This window comes from Pongo pygmaeus, chromosome 19 (genome assembly GCF_028885625.2).
Source record: "Pongo pygmaeus isolate AG05252 chromosome 19, NHGRI_mPonPyg2-v2.0_pri, whole genome shotgun sequence".
Lineage (NCBI taxonomy): Eukaryota > Metazoa > Chordata > Mammalia > Primates > Hominidae > Pongo > Pongo pygmaeus.
This window is the reverse complement of record NC_072392.2, coordinates 16,303,271-16,317,190: the sequence shown is the minus strand read 5'-3', so window position 1 is coordinate 16,317,190 and position 13,920 is coordinate 16,303,271. Positions and strand designations below refer to the sequence as shown.

General features: G+C 46.7%; 2 protein-coding genes across 3 annotated transcripts; one reads left to right on the top strand and one right to left on the bottom strand.

Moving 5' to 3' along the window:
* Nucleotides 1-796: 796 nt before the first annotated feature.
* Nucleotides 797-9,682, bottom strand: LOC129017494 (uncharacterized). The gene is made up of 5 exons (XM_054458125.1): nucleotides 9,203-9,682; nucleotides 8,933-9,019; nucleotides 2,254-2,594; nucleotides 1,982-2,167; nucleotides 797-1,437 (listed from the first exon to the last, which is right to left on the bottom strand). Exons 3-5 carry the CDS (start codon nucleotides 2,357-2,359, stop codon nucleotides 797-799), a joined length of 933 nt encoding a protein of 310 aa, XP_054314100.1. The 5' UTR covers nucleotides 2,360-2,594; nucleotides 8,933-9,019; nucleotides 9,203-9,682.
* Nucleotides 9,683-9,772: 90 nt separating this feature from the next.
* LOC129016873 (CMT1A duplicated region transcript 15 protein-like protein) lies at nucleotides 9,773-11,078 on the top strand. Of its 2 annotated transcripts, none has more exons than XM_054456634.2 (2): nucleotides 9,773-10,174; nucleotides 10,315-11,078. In XM_054456634.2, the coding sequence occupies exons 1-2, from the start codon at nucleotides 9,910-9,912 to the stop codon at nucleotides 10,893-10,895; spliced, it is 846 nt and encodes a 281-aa protein (XP_054312609.1). In that variant the 5' UTR covers nucleotides 9,773-9,909; the 3' UTR covers nucleotides 10,896-11,078. The 2 variants fall into 2 exon arrangements, with proteins under 2 accessions (XP_054312609.1, XP_054312610.1); XM_054456635.1 differs by having other exon boundaries at nucleotides 9,928-10,047; nucleotides 10,315-11,070.
* Nucleotides 11,079-13,920: the final 2,842 nt, after the last annotated feature.

The window sequence follows — 13,920 nt, the reverse complement described above, 5'->3', positions numbered from 1 at the left end:
CTGAGCCAGTGGGAAGCAGAGTCTCTGGAGGGCCATGCAGAGCCTTGGGGACTGACCAAGTGCCCCCACTGAGGGGTCCCGCCTGGGCCACAGTTCCCTGCCTACCCCATCTCCCATGGGATTCATTGGGGGCTGTAGGTATGCAAGATAATTTTGGGGGGTGCAGGGTGAAGAATTTCAGTGTACATTATCATGTATTATCTTACTGTGTAAATGCTTCTAAGAATAGTTAAGTAACTTAAGGTTTGCATGCTATTCAAAATATAGCTTTAAATGCTAATAAAAAATGGATGCAAATGAAAAGTCTCTCTTGCTGTGGTCCAGGGAATCTCGATCTTTCTTTCAGAGAGACTTGCAGCTTTGAGTTGGAGCTGCCCTCTCCTTCCTGTCCACTGCACACCCCCACAACACACACACATGCACACACACACACACATGCACACACACATGCACACACACATGCAGACACACATATGCACACACACATGCACACACACATGCACATACACATGCATACACACACATATGCACACACACATGCATACACACATGCACACACACATGCATACACACACGTGCATGCACACACCTGCACATACACACACACTGTGCTTCATGCCCTCACTAAGGAGGCATAGAAGGGAATGTGTGTCTATAAGGAAATGAAGACGGCTCAAGCCCCTGGTTCCCCGGGTGTTTGCACAGGCGCCCTCCCTGCAGACTGCTCTTTGGTCTCTTTCTCCCTCTTAGTGAAAGAGAGAAGCAGAGCCCTAGAGGGTACCCGGCTGCTTAGGGCTCAACCCAAGGTCACAAGCTTCCTCAGGAGCTTGGTGAGATGGGGGCACCACAGGTCCTCCCAAAATGAGGGGGCAGCATTTGGTGGAGCCTTGAGCCCAGGAAGGTGATAGGCGGGACATCTTGGTTCATTAGACACAACTACAATGCAGTGAGGAAGGGCAGCTGCCAAAGGCTTTATTCTCCAGGAGGAGGGGCTCTCGGGGGCTGTGAGCAGGAGGCACAAGGACTTTATTGCACATGTGTTTAGGTGATGATGACCTACAGCTGCACTCGGAACTGGGACCCAGAAAGCCATGACCTCCTGCTCTGTCTCTCTCTTCCTCTCTGCCTCCTCTGTTTCTCTCCTCATCTCTCCTTTCCTCTCTGTCTCTCTCCATCTCTTTCCCTCCTCCTGTTCCTCCTTGCCCCTGTTCAGGCACCTGGGACCCTCTCCTGGGTGCATCCGCACACAATGCCAAGGCCACCATCTATCAGGGCACCTCACAGGGTGCCTCCACCTTCCATCACCCACGGGGTTGAGGGTCCCAGGTATGACCGCACTCTCCTGGGTGGGGGTCCTGTGATCGGGGAAGCAGAAGCTGCAGGTCTCCACTGGCTCAGGAGATGTGCCCACAGGGCTGCTGGCTTCCACCTCGTGATCTGCAGAGGCGAGAGTGGAGGGTGTGGGCCAGGCCTGGCCCTGCACCGGGGTAGGGGTGATGGTGTGGGCAGCTATACTCTCCCCTGACCCAGGAACTAAGGGCAATCAGCAGGCTATGATCACCAGGGGGACCAGGGGACCCAGGTGGGTGTCAGTGTCCCTCACTTGCTGACCAGAACCTGTGCTGGGGCAGGGGTAGGCAGGCAAATCTTGGCTCTCACTTCTGTCCAGGCCCAAGCCTGCCATGCCCGCCAAAGGGACACCTCCTCCAGGGCTTAGCCCTGATGTCCCTGAATCCTGAGAACCCCCGGCCCAGGCAAGCCCGAAGCCCAGCACCCCACACCCACCCTTCCCAGGTGCCGCTCTCCTAGGTATCTGCCTGCCAGGATGTCTTAATCTGATTTTATCAAGCTACAGTGAATAACAGGGATGAGCCCCAGGCCTCTCCACCTAGAAGCAGGGGCAGTGACAGGACTGAGGGATGGCCGGAGGCTTGTCACCCAAGCAGCAAGAAGGGCGAGGACCCCAGTTTCATGCACTCACCCTGGGAAGACTTGGCCGAACTTTGACAGGGCCTTGAGCAGGGCTGGCAGGAGCAGGGATCCCCCCTCTTCTTGAGGAAGCAGGCCACTGCCACTAGGAAGCAGCAGAAGATGGCACACAGGCAGAGCCCCAGTATACTGTAGACCAGGGCCAGCTGATCCGCACTCAGCTTCAGCCCCAGGAGAGCTGCAAGACAGCATGAGACCCCTCTCTGCAGTGCCTCCTCCTCTTCCCCTCATTAGGCTCAAGCAATCCACATGCCCCCAACCCACCCTGCTGTGAGCCTGTCTGGCTCCTGGAGAGGCTGGGCTCCTTTCCTGACCCTGAGGCTGGCTGGGATGCTCTCTGGATCCTGGAGGAAGTTGATCCACACCCCATCCTGGTGGCAACTTCCCAGGGCCTCGAAGCTGGACAACGTGAGCTGGTCCAGGATTAATAGGTCCAGGATTAATCTGTTACAAATCTGATGAATCTCTCACTGGCCGTGGATTTCAAACTCACATTGGAAACAGAAGGCTCACATTGCTATTGCCAGAGAGTGAAATTGTTCCACGATGGGGGTCACCCACGCTTGCAGCAGATGCTTCCGATCTGAGCACTGGAGATACAGACCCTAGAAAGACAGAGAGATTTCCTGCATGGAGCTTACTGTCTGGGGGAGCCGACCACCTCACCATCCCAAGCAGAAACAGACCGTCACAGTGCAACAATAGCCTGCAGGAGGGGTGCACAGAACCCTGGCAGCTCATGCTGGAGAAGGTGCTCTAGTCTGGGAAAAGGCTTCTCAGAGAAAGGGGTCTGTTTTATTTTTACTTTTTCATCGTAGGGAGAGTGCACAGTTTAAGTGTTCAGCTTGATGAACTTTTACCCACGGGTGCACTCAGGCTCAGCCCCCAGACCAAGCTGCACAAGACCAAGTTCATGCCCAGCCCCTAAAGGGCTCTTTTGTTCCCTCCCATCTAATATTTCCCTCCAGAAGTAACCACTCTTCTTAGCCCTTTGCTGTAGATTAATTCTGCTTCTTTTTGCCTTCTATAGATGCATGCAGAAGGTGCTCTTTTGAGTCCAGCTTCTTCACTCAACAATGACATCTGTGAGATCCTCTTACATTGTTGCATGTGGTCATAGGTCATTCTTTTTCATTGCTGTATAGTATTTCATTGCATGAATACACTGTCATTTGTTGATGTTTTCTGTTTATGGATATTTAGGTTGTGCTAGACAGTGATAGTTTTGACTGAGTAGAAGTTACCTTGCTATGCAGCGGCAGAGACGATAGGGAGGAACATTTGAGAAGGCAGGAACAACATGCACAAAGGTCTTTGGCAGGAGGGAGCCTGCCTGGGGCCCTGAAGGCTGGTATGGCTTCCTGATACCCCGCTTCTAGGCCACTGTGTTCTGAGTGCCTGCTGCCCTGGCCTGGTGTGTGGCCCTCCACACCCATTCCCACCTCCTCCTCCTGTGCCTTCGTGACCTGCAGGGGCTGGGAAGCTGAAGGGGAGTGATGTAGCCACAGAAGAAACATGTGGAACCATGGCAGCTGGAGGCGGTGAGAAATGGAATCCCCCTAGGCCCTTTGCAGGAAGCGCGGCCCTGCCAACACCTTGATTGCAGATTTCTCACCTCTAGAACTGTGAGAAAAATAATTTCTATTGTTTTAAGCCACCAAGGCTTTGGTCAATTGTCACAGATCCACAGGAAACTCATATGTGTCTCACACATTAGTAAGCAGCATGGTATTCTGGATCTACTGGAACAGTCTTGCAGTGAGTTCAGGCAAGAATTACTAAAGGCAATTGGTGAAATTTAACATCTTTCCAGCCTGCTGGCCAAGGTGAGGAGAGACAGCTTTTTACTGGTATTTGCCCATCCTTGTTCACATTTCTGCCCTTAACCTCTAAAGTCACAGAGCACAGAGAAGGATTTGCTTAGTCTATTCCACTCATGAAGCCAGCATTCCAGCTTGAAGGCCTGTTAGATTGCAGACAGATTGGCAGTGGGATACAAAAAGGAAACACCCAAATTTCTGATGGTAGACAGTTCGAAGTGTAGTTGGGATGTGGAGAATCAAAGCAGAGAGTACAATGCACTGATAAAGAATATCAGCTGGGCACAGTGGCTCACACCTGTAATCCTGGGACTTTGGGAGGTCAAGGTGGGCAGATCACCTGAAGTCAGGAGTTTGAGACCAGCCTGGCCAACAATGGCAAAAACCCATCTTTACTAAAAATACAAAAATTATCTGGGAGTGGTGGCGGTTGCCTGTAATCCCAGCTACTTGGGAGGCTGAGGCAGGAGAATTGGTTGAACCTGGGAGGCAGAGGTTGCAGTGAGCTGAGAAGATCGTGCCAGTGCACTTCAGCCTAGGCGACACAATGAGAAAAAGAAAAAGAGAGAGAGAGAAAGAGAGAAAAGAAAGAAAGAAACAAAAAGGAAGGAAGGAAGGAAGGAAGGAAGGAAAGAAAGAATATCACAGAGTTATGCCCAGACTCTAGTCTACTGCAAAGCAGAACACCTGGTATAATACGGGGCTGAGTAGCACAGGAGGGCTTCCTGGAAGAAGTGGCACCTGAGTTGAGTTCTGAAGATTGAGTGGGAGTTTGCCAGGTCTATTGGCATGCTTTTAGCTGCTAGTAACAGACAATTAAAATCACTCCCAATTTTCCCTCCAAAACATTGCCACTATTTTGGAGTTTTCTTCCAGATATATGTGTGCATATGTGTATCTCATAAGTTTAAAAAGTTTTAGAATAGGCCGGGTGCAGTGGCTCATGCCTGTAATCCCAGCACTTTGGGAGGCAATGGAGGTTGGATCACCTGAGGTCAGGAGTTCGAGACCAGCCTGACCAACATGGTGAAACCCCGTGTCTACTAAAAATGCAAAAATTAGCTGGGCGTGGTGGTGGGCACCTGTAATCTCAGCTGCTCAGGAGACTGAGGCAGGAGAATTGCTGGAAACTGGGAGGTGGAGGTTACAGTGAGCCGAGATCACTCCATTGCACTCCAGCCCAGGCGACAACAGTGAGACTGCATCTCAAAAAAAAAAAAAAAAAAAAAAAAAAAGAATAATCTTGTACATGTTATTAACTTTCATTTTACATTTAACTTTTTAAAAATGATTAAACTTTTCTCAGCATATTCTCATCATTAAATATTATTTAAAACATGATTTTAAGGTTAGATAGTATTTTATCATACAAATAATTCATATTTACTAGTCCCCTGTTGTTGAACATATATGTATTATTGAACCTTTATGTTCTTTCCAGTCTTTCAATATTGTAAATACTTTTTTCATCTGTCTTATTACTTATTTAGTAAAAATTCCTAGATGTTGAATTACTGAGTCAGAGCATAAACATTTTAAAGGCTTCTAATATATCCAGCCAGATTGCCCTTCAGAAATATTAAACCAATTTGTTCCAGCAGTCTTGAGAACACGCACTTCCCTGAGCTCTTGCCAACACTTGATATTACATTGTTATTGCCTTCCAATCTGTTAATCATTTCTTTTTCCTTCTTTTTACCCTTTTTGCTTGGAAATATCTTCCCTAGCCCAAGATCAAATAAATGATAACTTTTCTCATTTAAAAATTAATCAGTCTAGAATTTTGGTTTTTGATATAAGAATCATGATGATTGTATGATATTCTGCTCACCAACCAGAGCAGTGCTGGAGAGGTGCAGAGATGGCCTTCTGTTTCCTGTTTCCTCCAAGTTCTGGGTCTGTGATTTAGGGATCTGCTGCTGAGAGAGGTTCAAAACATCTTCCCACCTTATTTCATGGACTGTCATTGTTTCAAGAAGCAAATTATACCATCAGCTCCAGGAAGATTTTTCTCCATTGCTTCATCTGTCTTAAGATCAGTCCATTGCAACCTGATTCTGCATTCTGCCATCTGATGGGCTTCATGGTGGGTCATGTGAGGAGTTCCTATCTTTGTCTGTGTTCTAAATTTGCAGATATTTTATTTAAAGTATAGAAGTAGTTTTAATAGAAGTTACTAGCCAGGCTCTGCATTAGGTTTTAATATCTTGTAGAATAAGATTACTTTCTCTTTTTTTGCTTTAAGATTCCTCATTACTCTTTTTCTATTTTTGAGATGGGGTCTCGCTCTGTTGCCCAGGCTGGAGTGCAGTGGCACCATCTCAGCCCACTGCAAGCTCTGCCTCCCGGGTTCACGCCATTCTCCTGCCTCAGCTTCCCGAGTAGCTGGGACTACAGGCGCCCGCGACCACGCCCGGCTAATTTTTTGTATTTTTAGTAGAGATGGGGTTTCACCATGTTAGCTAGGCTGGTCTTGATCTCCTGACCTTGTCATCCGCCCACCTCGGCTTCCCAAAGTGCTGGGATTACAGGCGTGAGCCACTGCGCCCGGCCTAGATTCCTCATTATTCTTTTGCATAATGTTTAATCTCCCAAGTGGCCCTTTTTGAAGTTCTTCCCCAGTCCCTCATCTGACTCTTTTATTATATTTACATATTTATTACATTTATTTATTTATTTATTTATTATTTTGATTGGCATTTGCATTATATGTATTAACAAGAAGTAATTTGGCATCTTAAAAATGTCTTATTCTTTCCTGATCATAAAATCACATGTTCATTACAGAAGATTTAGAAAATATAGAAAAGTGTAAAAAAGAAAAGTATTACCTTTAATTTCACCACTTAAAGGAAAAAAACTGCAAACATTTTGCTGTCTGTCCTTTCAGATTTGTTCTTAGTTTATACATGTTTGAGCATGCATAAAACTTGCATTGATATGATTATGATATTTCATCTTCCTATCCAGAAGAATAGAATATGTCTTTCCACATTCCATTACAAAGAACCAGTTGGATTCATTTATTTATTCCACTGTTAATCTGTTTTGATTAATTCTTGTATCCTACTTTTTGGACATTTCTTTGATTTCTCACTAGTTTCTTGAGTAAAATTCTTTGTTCATTTCACTTTGTTCTTTCTTGATTGATAATGAAAGCATTTAAAGATATGAATTTGACTCTTCTTGTAGCTTTGGGTAAATAGAGACAATAAAATCTAGAAACTTCTGAAATAAATTAAACCTAATTTAGAGAAAAAAGGAAAGTGTACATTTTCTGTAGAGTACAAGGCACTATATATGTTTAAAATTAAGCTGTTATTAATATTATAAAATCAAGTTATTATTCATATATCCATATCTTAGTGCATGCTAGCTAGAATTATCAAATACTAACAGCAGGACAAAAAAGTCCTCACTAGTAATTTTAGGTGAGCGTTTGAGGCAAAGATGTGGGCATGATATCACATAGGGTTGCTTTCATATCTATCAAGACCTTAGGTCTCTGATTTTCTGCTTTCTTATATGCACAGAAACTGATCTGTAATTGCAGTGAACTTGTAACATACTAATCTTCCTGCCTTTTTACATTACCATAGATAAAGCAAAACCCAGACCTCCTAATCAAACTGATAGCTTATTGTATCTCTACCTCAGAATATCAACTATAATAATATATATAATTTTGTGTCTGCCGCAAGGGCAGAGTCCTCATGGAGAACCTCTGCTAGGGCAGGGTAGAAGTGAAATGTGGGGTTGGAGCCCCCATACAGGGTCCCCACAGGGGCACTGCCTAGCAGAGCTGTGAGAAGAGGGCCACCATCCTCCAGACTCCCGAATGGTAGATCCATCAACAGCTGTACCATGTCCCTGGAAAAGCTGCAGGCACTCAATGCCAGCCTGTAAAAACAGCCAAAGGGGCTATACCCAGCAGTGCCACAGGGGCAGAGCTGCCCAGGGCCTTGGGAGTGCACATCAGAATGCCCTGGATGTGAGATATGAAGTCAAAGGAGATCATGTTGGAGCTTTAAGATTTAATGACTCCCCTACCAGATTCGGGACTTGCATGAGGCCCGTTGGCCCCTTTGTTTTGGCCAATTTCTCCCATTTGGAATGGGAACATTTACCCAATGCCTATACCTGCATTGTATCTTGGAAGTCACTAACTTGCTTTTGATTTCACAGGCTCATAGGTGGAAGGGACTTGCCTTGTCTCAGATGAGACTTTGAACTTGGACTTTTGGGTTAATGCTGGAATGAGTTAAGACTTTGGGGGACTGTTGGGAAGGCATAATTGGTTTTGAAATGTGTAACGGGCATGAGATTTGGGAGGGGCCAGCAGCAGAATGATATGGTTTGGCTCTGTGTCCCCACCTAAATCTCATCTTGAATTTTAATCCCCATGTGTCAAGGGAGGGACCTGGTGGGAGGTGATTGGATCATGGGGGCAGTTTGCCCCATGCTGTTCTCATGATAGTGAGTGAGTTTTCATGAGGTCTGATGATTTTATAAGTCACAGTTTCCCCTGCTCTCCCCTGTCTCCTGCTGTCTTGTGAAGAAATTGCCTGCTTCCCCTTTGCCTTCCATCATGATTGTAAGTTCCCTGAGGCCTTCGCAGCCATGCAGAACTCTGAACCAATTAAACCTCTTTTGCTTATAAATTACCCAGTCTCAGGCATTCTTTAGAGCAGTGTGAAAATGAACTAATATACATGAATTCAAATGATAATACTTAAGAGACTCATGTTCGAAGGATAACAGGAGCAGTTTTAGAACAAAACTAAAATGAAGGATCTAAAGTGCTGTACTGGGTTCTCTTGACTTACCCAGTGAGCAACGTTATGACCTTGGGCAAGCCCCTTTACATTGTGCAATGTGGAATTGAAATGTGATGGTGGATGGAATCTTGTCTTGAACCTAATTCTATGGGAAGCATTTAATATTTCATCATGACATATGTTTGTTGTAGGCATTTGGTGCTTACCTTTTATTACCTCATGCAAGTATTTTGCTAAGAGGGGTTTCATTTGTTTGTGGTGTTTGGTTTGTTTGCTTGCTTGTTTTTTAGAGAGACAGGGTCTCATTCTGTCACCTAGGCTGGAATTCAGTGTTGTGATCCTCACCCACTGCAGCCTTGAACTCCTGGGTTGAAGCGATCCTCCCACCTCAGCCTCCTGAATAGCTGGGACTGCAGGAACATGCCACCATGCCTGGTAAATTTTTTAATTTTTTTTTAGGAGATGGGGTCTCACTATATTGCCCAAGCTGTTCTCAAACTGTTGGCCTCTAGTGATCCTCCCACCTTGGGTTCCCAAACAGGTGGGATTACAGATGTGAGCCACTGTACCCAGGCAAAAGATAACTTTGGAACACCAACTGAAAATGTTACTTACAATGAATCCTATATCCTCATTCTCATTTACTTATTTGGATGGAGTTTCCTGAAATTTGTCTCACTATCATCTAGGATCCTTTTTCTTTCTCCAACTGGGAGATTGTGTCTGGTTTGGAAACTGCAAGCCCTGCTCAGGAAAAGGGAAAAGACCCAAGGTACACACCCAGTCCCCAGGTGATCATCAGGCCCAGGTGAAAACTCAGGGCTTAGGTGCACATCCGGCCTTAAGTGGACACCCAGGCCCCAGGTGATCACCAGTCCCCAGGTGGACACAAGGCCTTAGGTGAACAACAAGACCTGGTAGGCCATCAGGCCCCAGCTGGATACAGTCCCCAGGTGAACACAAGGCCCCCAGAGGGACATAGGCCCAAGGCAGACATCAGGCCCTAGGTGGACATCAGGCCTGAGGACATCCGGCCCCTGGTGAACATCAGGCACAGGTGTCCAAACAGGCCCTGGGTGGACATAACTGTGGACAGGTAAGGAGGTGACCTGGGGGGAGGGTGAGCAGTCAGCAGCCCAGTGGAGTCCTGAGTAGGTCTTAAGGAAGGAGGGGGCCGAGGGGACAGAACCTTAAAGAAGCGACCTCACTTCCTTGATGATGACACACATGAACAGAACTTAGAACTCTGGTAACCAGGTGCCCATATCCTAGAGTCAGTGCCGTAACCAGCTCACTTGGTGGGAGACGCTCAAGAGAGCAAGATGTTCTCATGTTGCCTCCCCACTTCGAGAGGTTGCTGCTTCAGGAATGGCAGGAGTGACAGCCTTTTCCGACGATGCCAAAGAAGGCTCATTCCTCACCCCAGATGCCTGTGGCCCTTTGTAAGAAGGCGCACCCAGGTACCACGGGGCAGCCCGGGGCAGGTCCTAGCAGGCCAGGCCACACCAGAGATCCCATCGGGGCTGCATCTGCACATTGTCCCTGTCCAGGAGGAGATTCAGGAGCCCATGGAGGCACAGACAGATGGTGAGGTGGCTGCAGCCTGGAAGACTTTGCAGAGGTGGTGCTTTTGGGATGGAATTCCTTTGAATTCAGTGAGGTTGTCTCTGTGTTTGGAAATTCCAGTGGAAAGTGACTGATGCTGGTGACCCTTTCTCCATTTTCAGCTCCTGGTCAATATGCAGAAATAGCAACACCTGCGGCACCAGCTGTAGAGCCAGAGCCAGCATGGGAAGAGCCCCCTCCAGAGAGAGTGCTGGAGCTGGAGGGAGCTCCAGCCAAGGACCAGATCAAGGAGGATCTGCCTGAAATCATGGCACCTACTGTAGCCACTGGCCTTAGCCCTGGAGCTGAAAGCGTGGGTGGAGAGAGAAGTGGGAGGGAAGGGGTGACTAGCACAGCTTCAGCCAGCAGCTCCCATGCTGCCCCTAGTCCTGGGCATGGTGGCAAACATGGAGGTGGGGACCAGGGCATTCAAACTGGACTCCTGTACGTTGCTGGAAAGGAGCTTCTCTCATTCATTAGAACCACAGCCCTGCTGCTGCAGGGCCTGTTTGTTGTGCTAATACTGCTGGGATATATCCTTGAGCAGAAGGTGCTCAAAAGCATTAAAAGAAGGCTGGGAAGAAGAGTTCCAGTAGCTCCTCCTGCTCTCAGATGCAATCTCCTCTGCCAGGCATGGATGCGTGTCTGCAACTGGGCATCCAGGCTGTTTGCCCCTAATGTGCTGCCCCGAACGGGCTCTTAACAGGTGGGCAGGGGTTGGGGGACCAGGAGGTGGCTCCAAAGGGTACAACAAGGAAAGCTTTTAAAGACAGCTGTTGTGCCCCAGGCTCTCCATGCCACCACCTGCCCTACCATTTATTAATAGTGTTAGAATTACAAGTTTATGAAATGAAATATAAATAAAGTTTGATTTCTGAAACTTCTCACCTTTTTGAACTCCCTAATATTAGATGGTGTTTTTGAGGCTATCCTGAAAATCTCTGATAGTTGTGTCTTTTGTTGTGGTTCTTTGTGTGATTGAATTACCATCGAGTCAACTGTTATTGGAAACTTTTCAGGTATGGCTTTTACAAGACCTGGACCCACTCTTGCCTGTTTTGACTCTCTGGTTTATTGTGGAAAGAGGGAAGATGTAGGCTCATGTCTCCGGCAGATCAGTCACCTTTTGCCATCAAGGATTTGGCATCAGAGTTTCCAAGAATTATGTGTGCAAGTTGACACGCTGGTACTTTAGCTAATCTGGGTGTCAAAACAGAATACCATAGACTAGGTAGCACAGAAAATTGATTTCTCACAGTTCTGTAGATGGTAAAATCCAAGGTCAAATGGTCAGCAGATTCCGTGTCTGCAGAGGGCTGGTTTCCTGGTTCATAGACAGCCATTTTTTTACTGTGTGTTTACAGTGACAGAAGGGATGAGGGAGCTCTCTGCGTTCCCCTTGATAGGGGCACCAATTCCATTCATGAGGTCCCTGCCTTCATGAACTTTATCACCTTCCAAGGCCCCACCCCCAAATACCATCACATAGAATTCAACACATGAATTTGAGGAGGACAATAACATTTGCTTTACAGAATCAGGTCACCCCGAGCCATATGCACTCACAGGAAATCTATAATCTTCTATTAAGTATTTGCTGGTCCCCTCTGGGGATTGTCTAAACCAAATTGTCTAAACAAAAATTTAGACAATTTTTGTTTTCTTTAAGAAAAATGATCTTTCATGTGATCCATGGTTTATTCATAGAAAAGCACTGTGAGTTCACACATTTGCTAAAAAGAAGGGCAATTGTGATACAAAAATGAGACTGACCTCTCTCTCTCACTTCTCTCTCTCTTTAACCAACCCAATGGGCTGAGACATTGTAGGGGCTCTTGGCTGGGCAGTAGGACTTGAGTAGCCATGAATGGCAAATACAACTTCTTGGTCAGTTTGGAGTAGAAAAGGTGAGAGTTTGTCAACAAAAGAAAAAGTAAAGCAGATGGGGAAGTTCTTATTTCGCATTCTAGCTATACCACCCCTTCTTTATCAAACTCCACCCCCAACTCAGGATCTAACACATAAAAGAGTAAACACGAAGGCACTGGTAACCAACTGACTCTTCTGAATGTCCTTGCTGTCTCCTCCAACAATTCCAGGCTGAGCATAGGGGTCAGGAAGGTAGCAGGAACATGACGATACACTGTGGAGGGCAGCCAGGGCTAAGACAGGGCTGCTCACTAGGGCTAGAAATTAGGAAGGGAGAGGCTAAGTGCAGACCAGCCCTAGCCTCCAAGTCAGCAAGCATTGGACTGTGACAAAAGCAGGCAGAGGAAGCTTGAGGTAGAAAGGCAGGGGAAGAAAGCAAGTATGGGGTGAGAAGGGAACTGTGCAGTGAAAGCATCCAATCTGATGGCAGAGGGAGACCGGTGCTTAGAAGCTCATTTGGTGAGAGAGAATGAATAGAGGAGGCACAGAGATGGGGAACAAACATTTAACTAGTGAGAGAGATTGAAGACGACTGCGAAGAGAAACCTCGCAAAAAGGACACATTCATGCAGATCCTCAAAGATGAACATGCAGTCATCCCTACATGTAGAAATACGCTCAGTTACACATATAAAATCACAGATGCATGGAGAGCAAGCATACACACAGACACATATTTCTACACATGCACTCATGTGTGCCCAGATACACACTCACTAAACATGCAAAACATGACAGCATTTACACATAGATATGCACCCTCACATGTACACAAATGTTACATCCTCACACAGAGACCCACCGTCCAGTGTGCACGTATCCACACAGGTACACAGCCATAGAACTGACATACATACACATCAACATATAATGTGCACATACAGACAGGCATGCGCAGATATATCTATGCACATAGACACATGTACTCAGTCATACAGATACACACACTCTCTAACACAAAGGTGACCAGTGTCGATGAATATTGTGAGCTCCGTGGCTTCCCAGACCTTCATCTTTTCCCTGCAGTTGTTTCAAAGGTGCTCAGCAGACTCCTGGCGAGGCTGTGTGAGGCAGGGGCAGGAGCTTCAGAGTCCTCACAGCTTTGTGAGGCAAAAGTCTGAGTCCAGTCCTGGCCTCTGCCACTCACCCACCACTGGGCTATTAATGTCCTGTCTGTAGGTGAGAGATTCTGCATAGACTAATCTTGGGATTTTTTCTAACTGGCCATTTTTCTCCTTGGCACCCCCACTATCCCACTGGTAATGGCATACACTCTGCAAGGGAAACCTGAGAAATGGTTGTGAGTCTTCTCAGACAATAAGCACATCCTCCCACCCACAGCTACCTCAAGCGCCCATCAAATCAGAACCAGAATTATAAATACTTATGACTTTAGATTAATTGGCAACACATATACTATAGTATTTACAGTATCATAAATGCATCTATTTCTCTGGTTAAGCAATCTCTGAGATGGAACAGTGTTCTGTGTTTGCCAGTGGAGACAGGGCCAATGCCCAGGACACGCAGGACATAGGGGCAGAAGGTGGCATATTGTGGAGGTTTCTGGTCGATTTGCAGGGCCCACTTCCTCCATCAGCAGTGGTCTGTAGTGAGAAGCTTGCAAAGGTATGCATATCGACTAGAGTTGGACTCCCCCATCCTTAGCCCCGTGGTCCTTTGGCCTCAGCCACAGGTGCTCAGAGTCCTCTCAGTGTGGACAAATGTTTCAGTGTTTTTGGCCTGACCTGATACTACCTGGGGACCCAGGCTGCTGGGCCGGTGAGCTATCTGCTTTC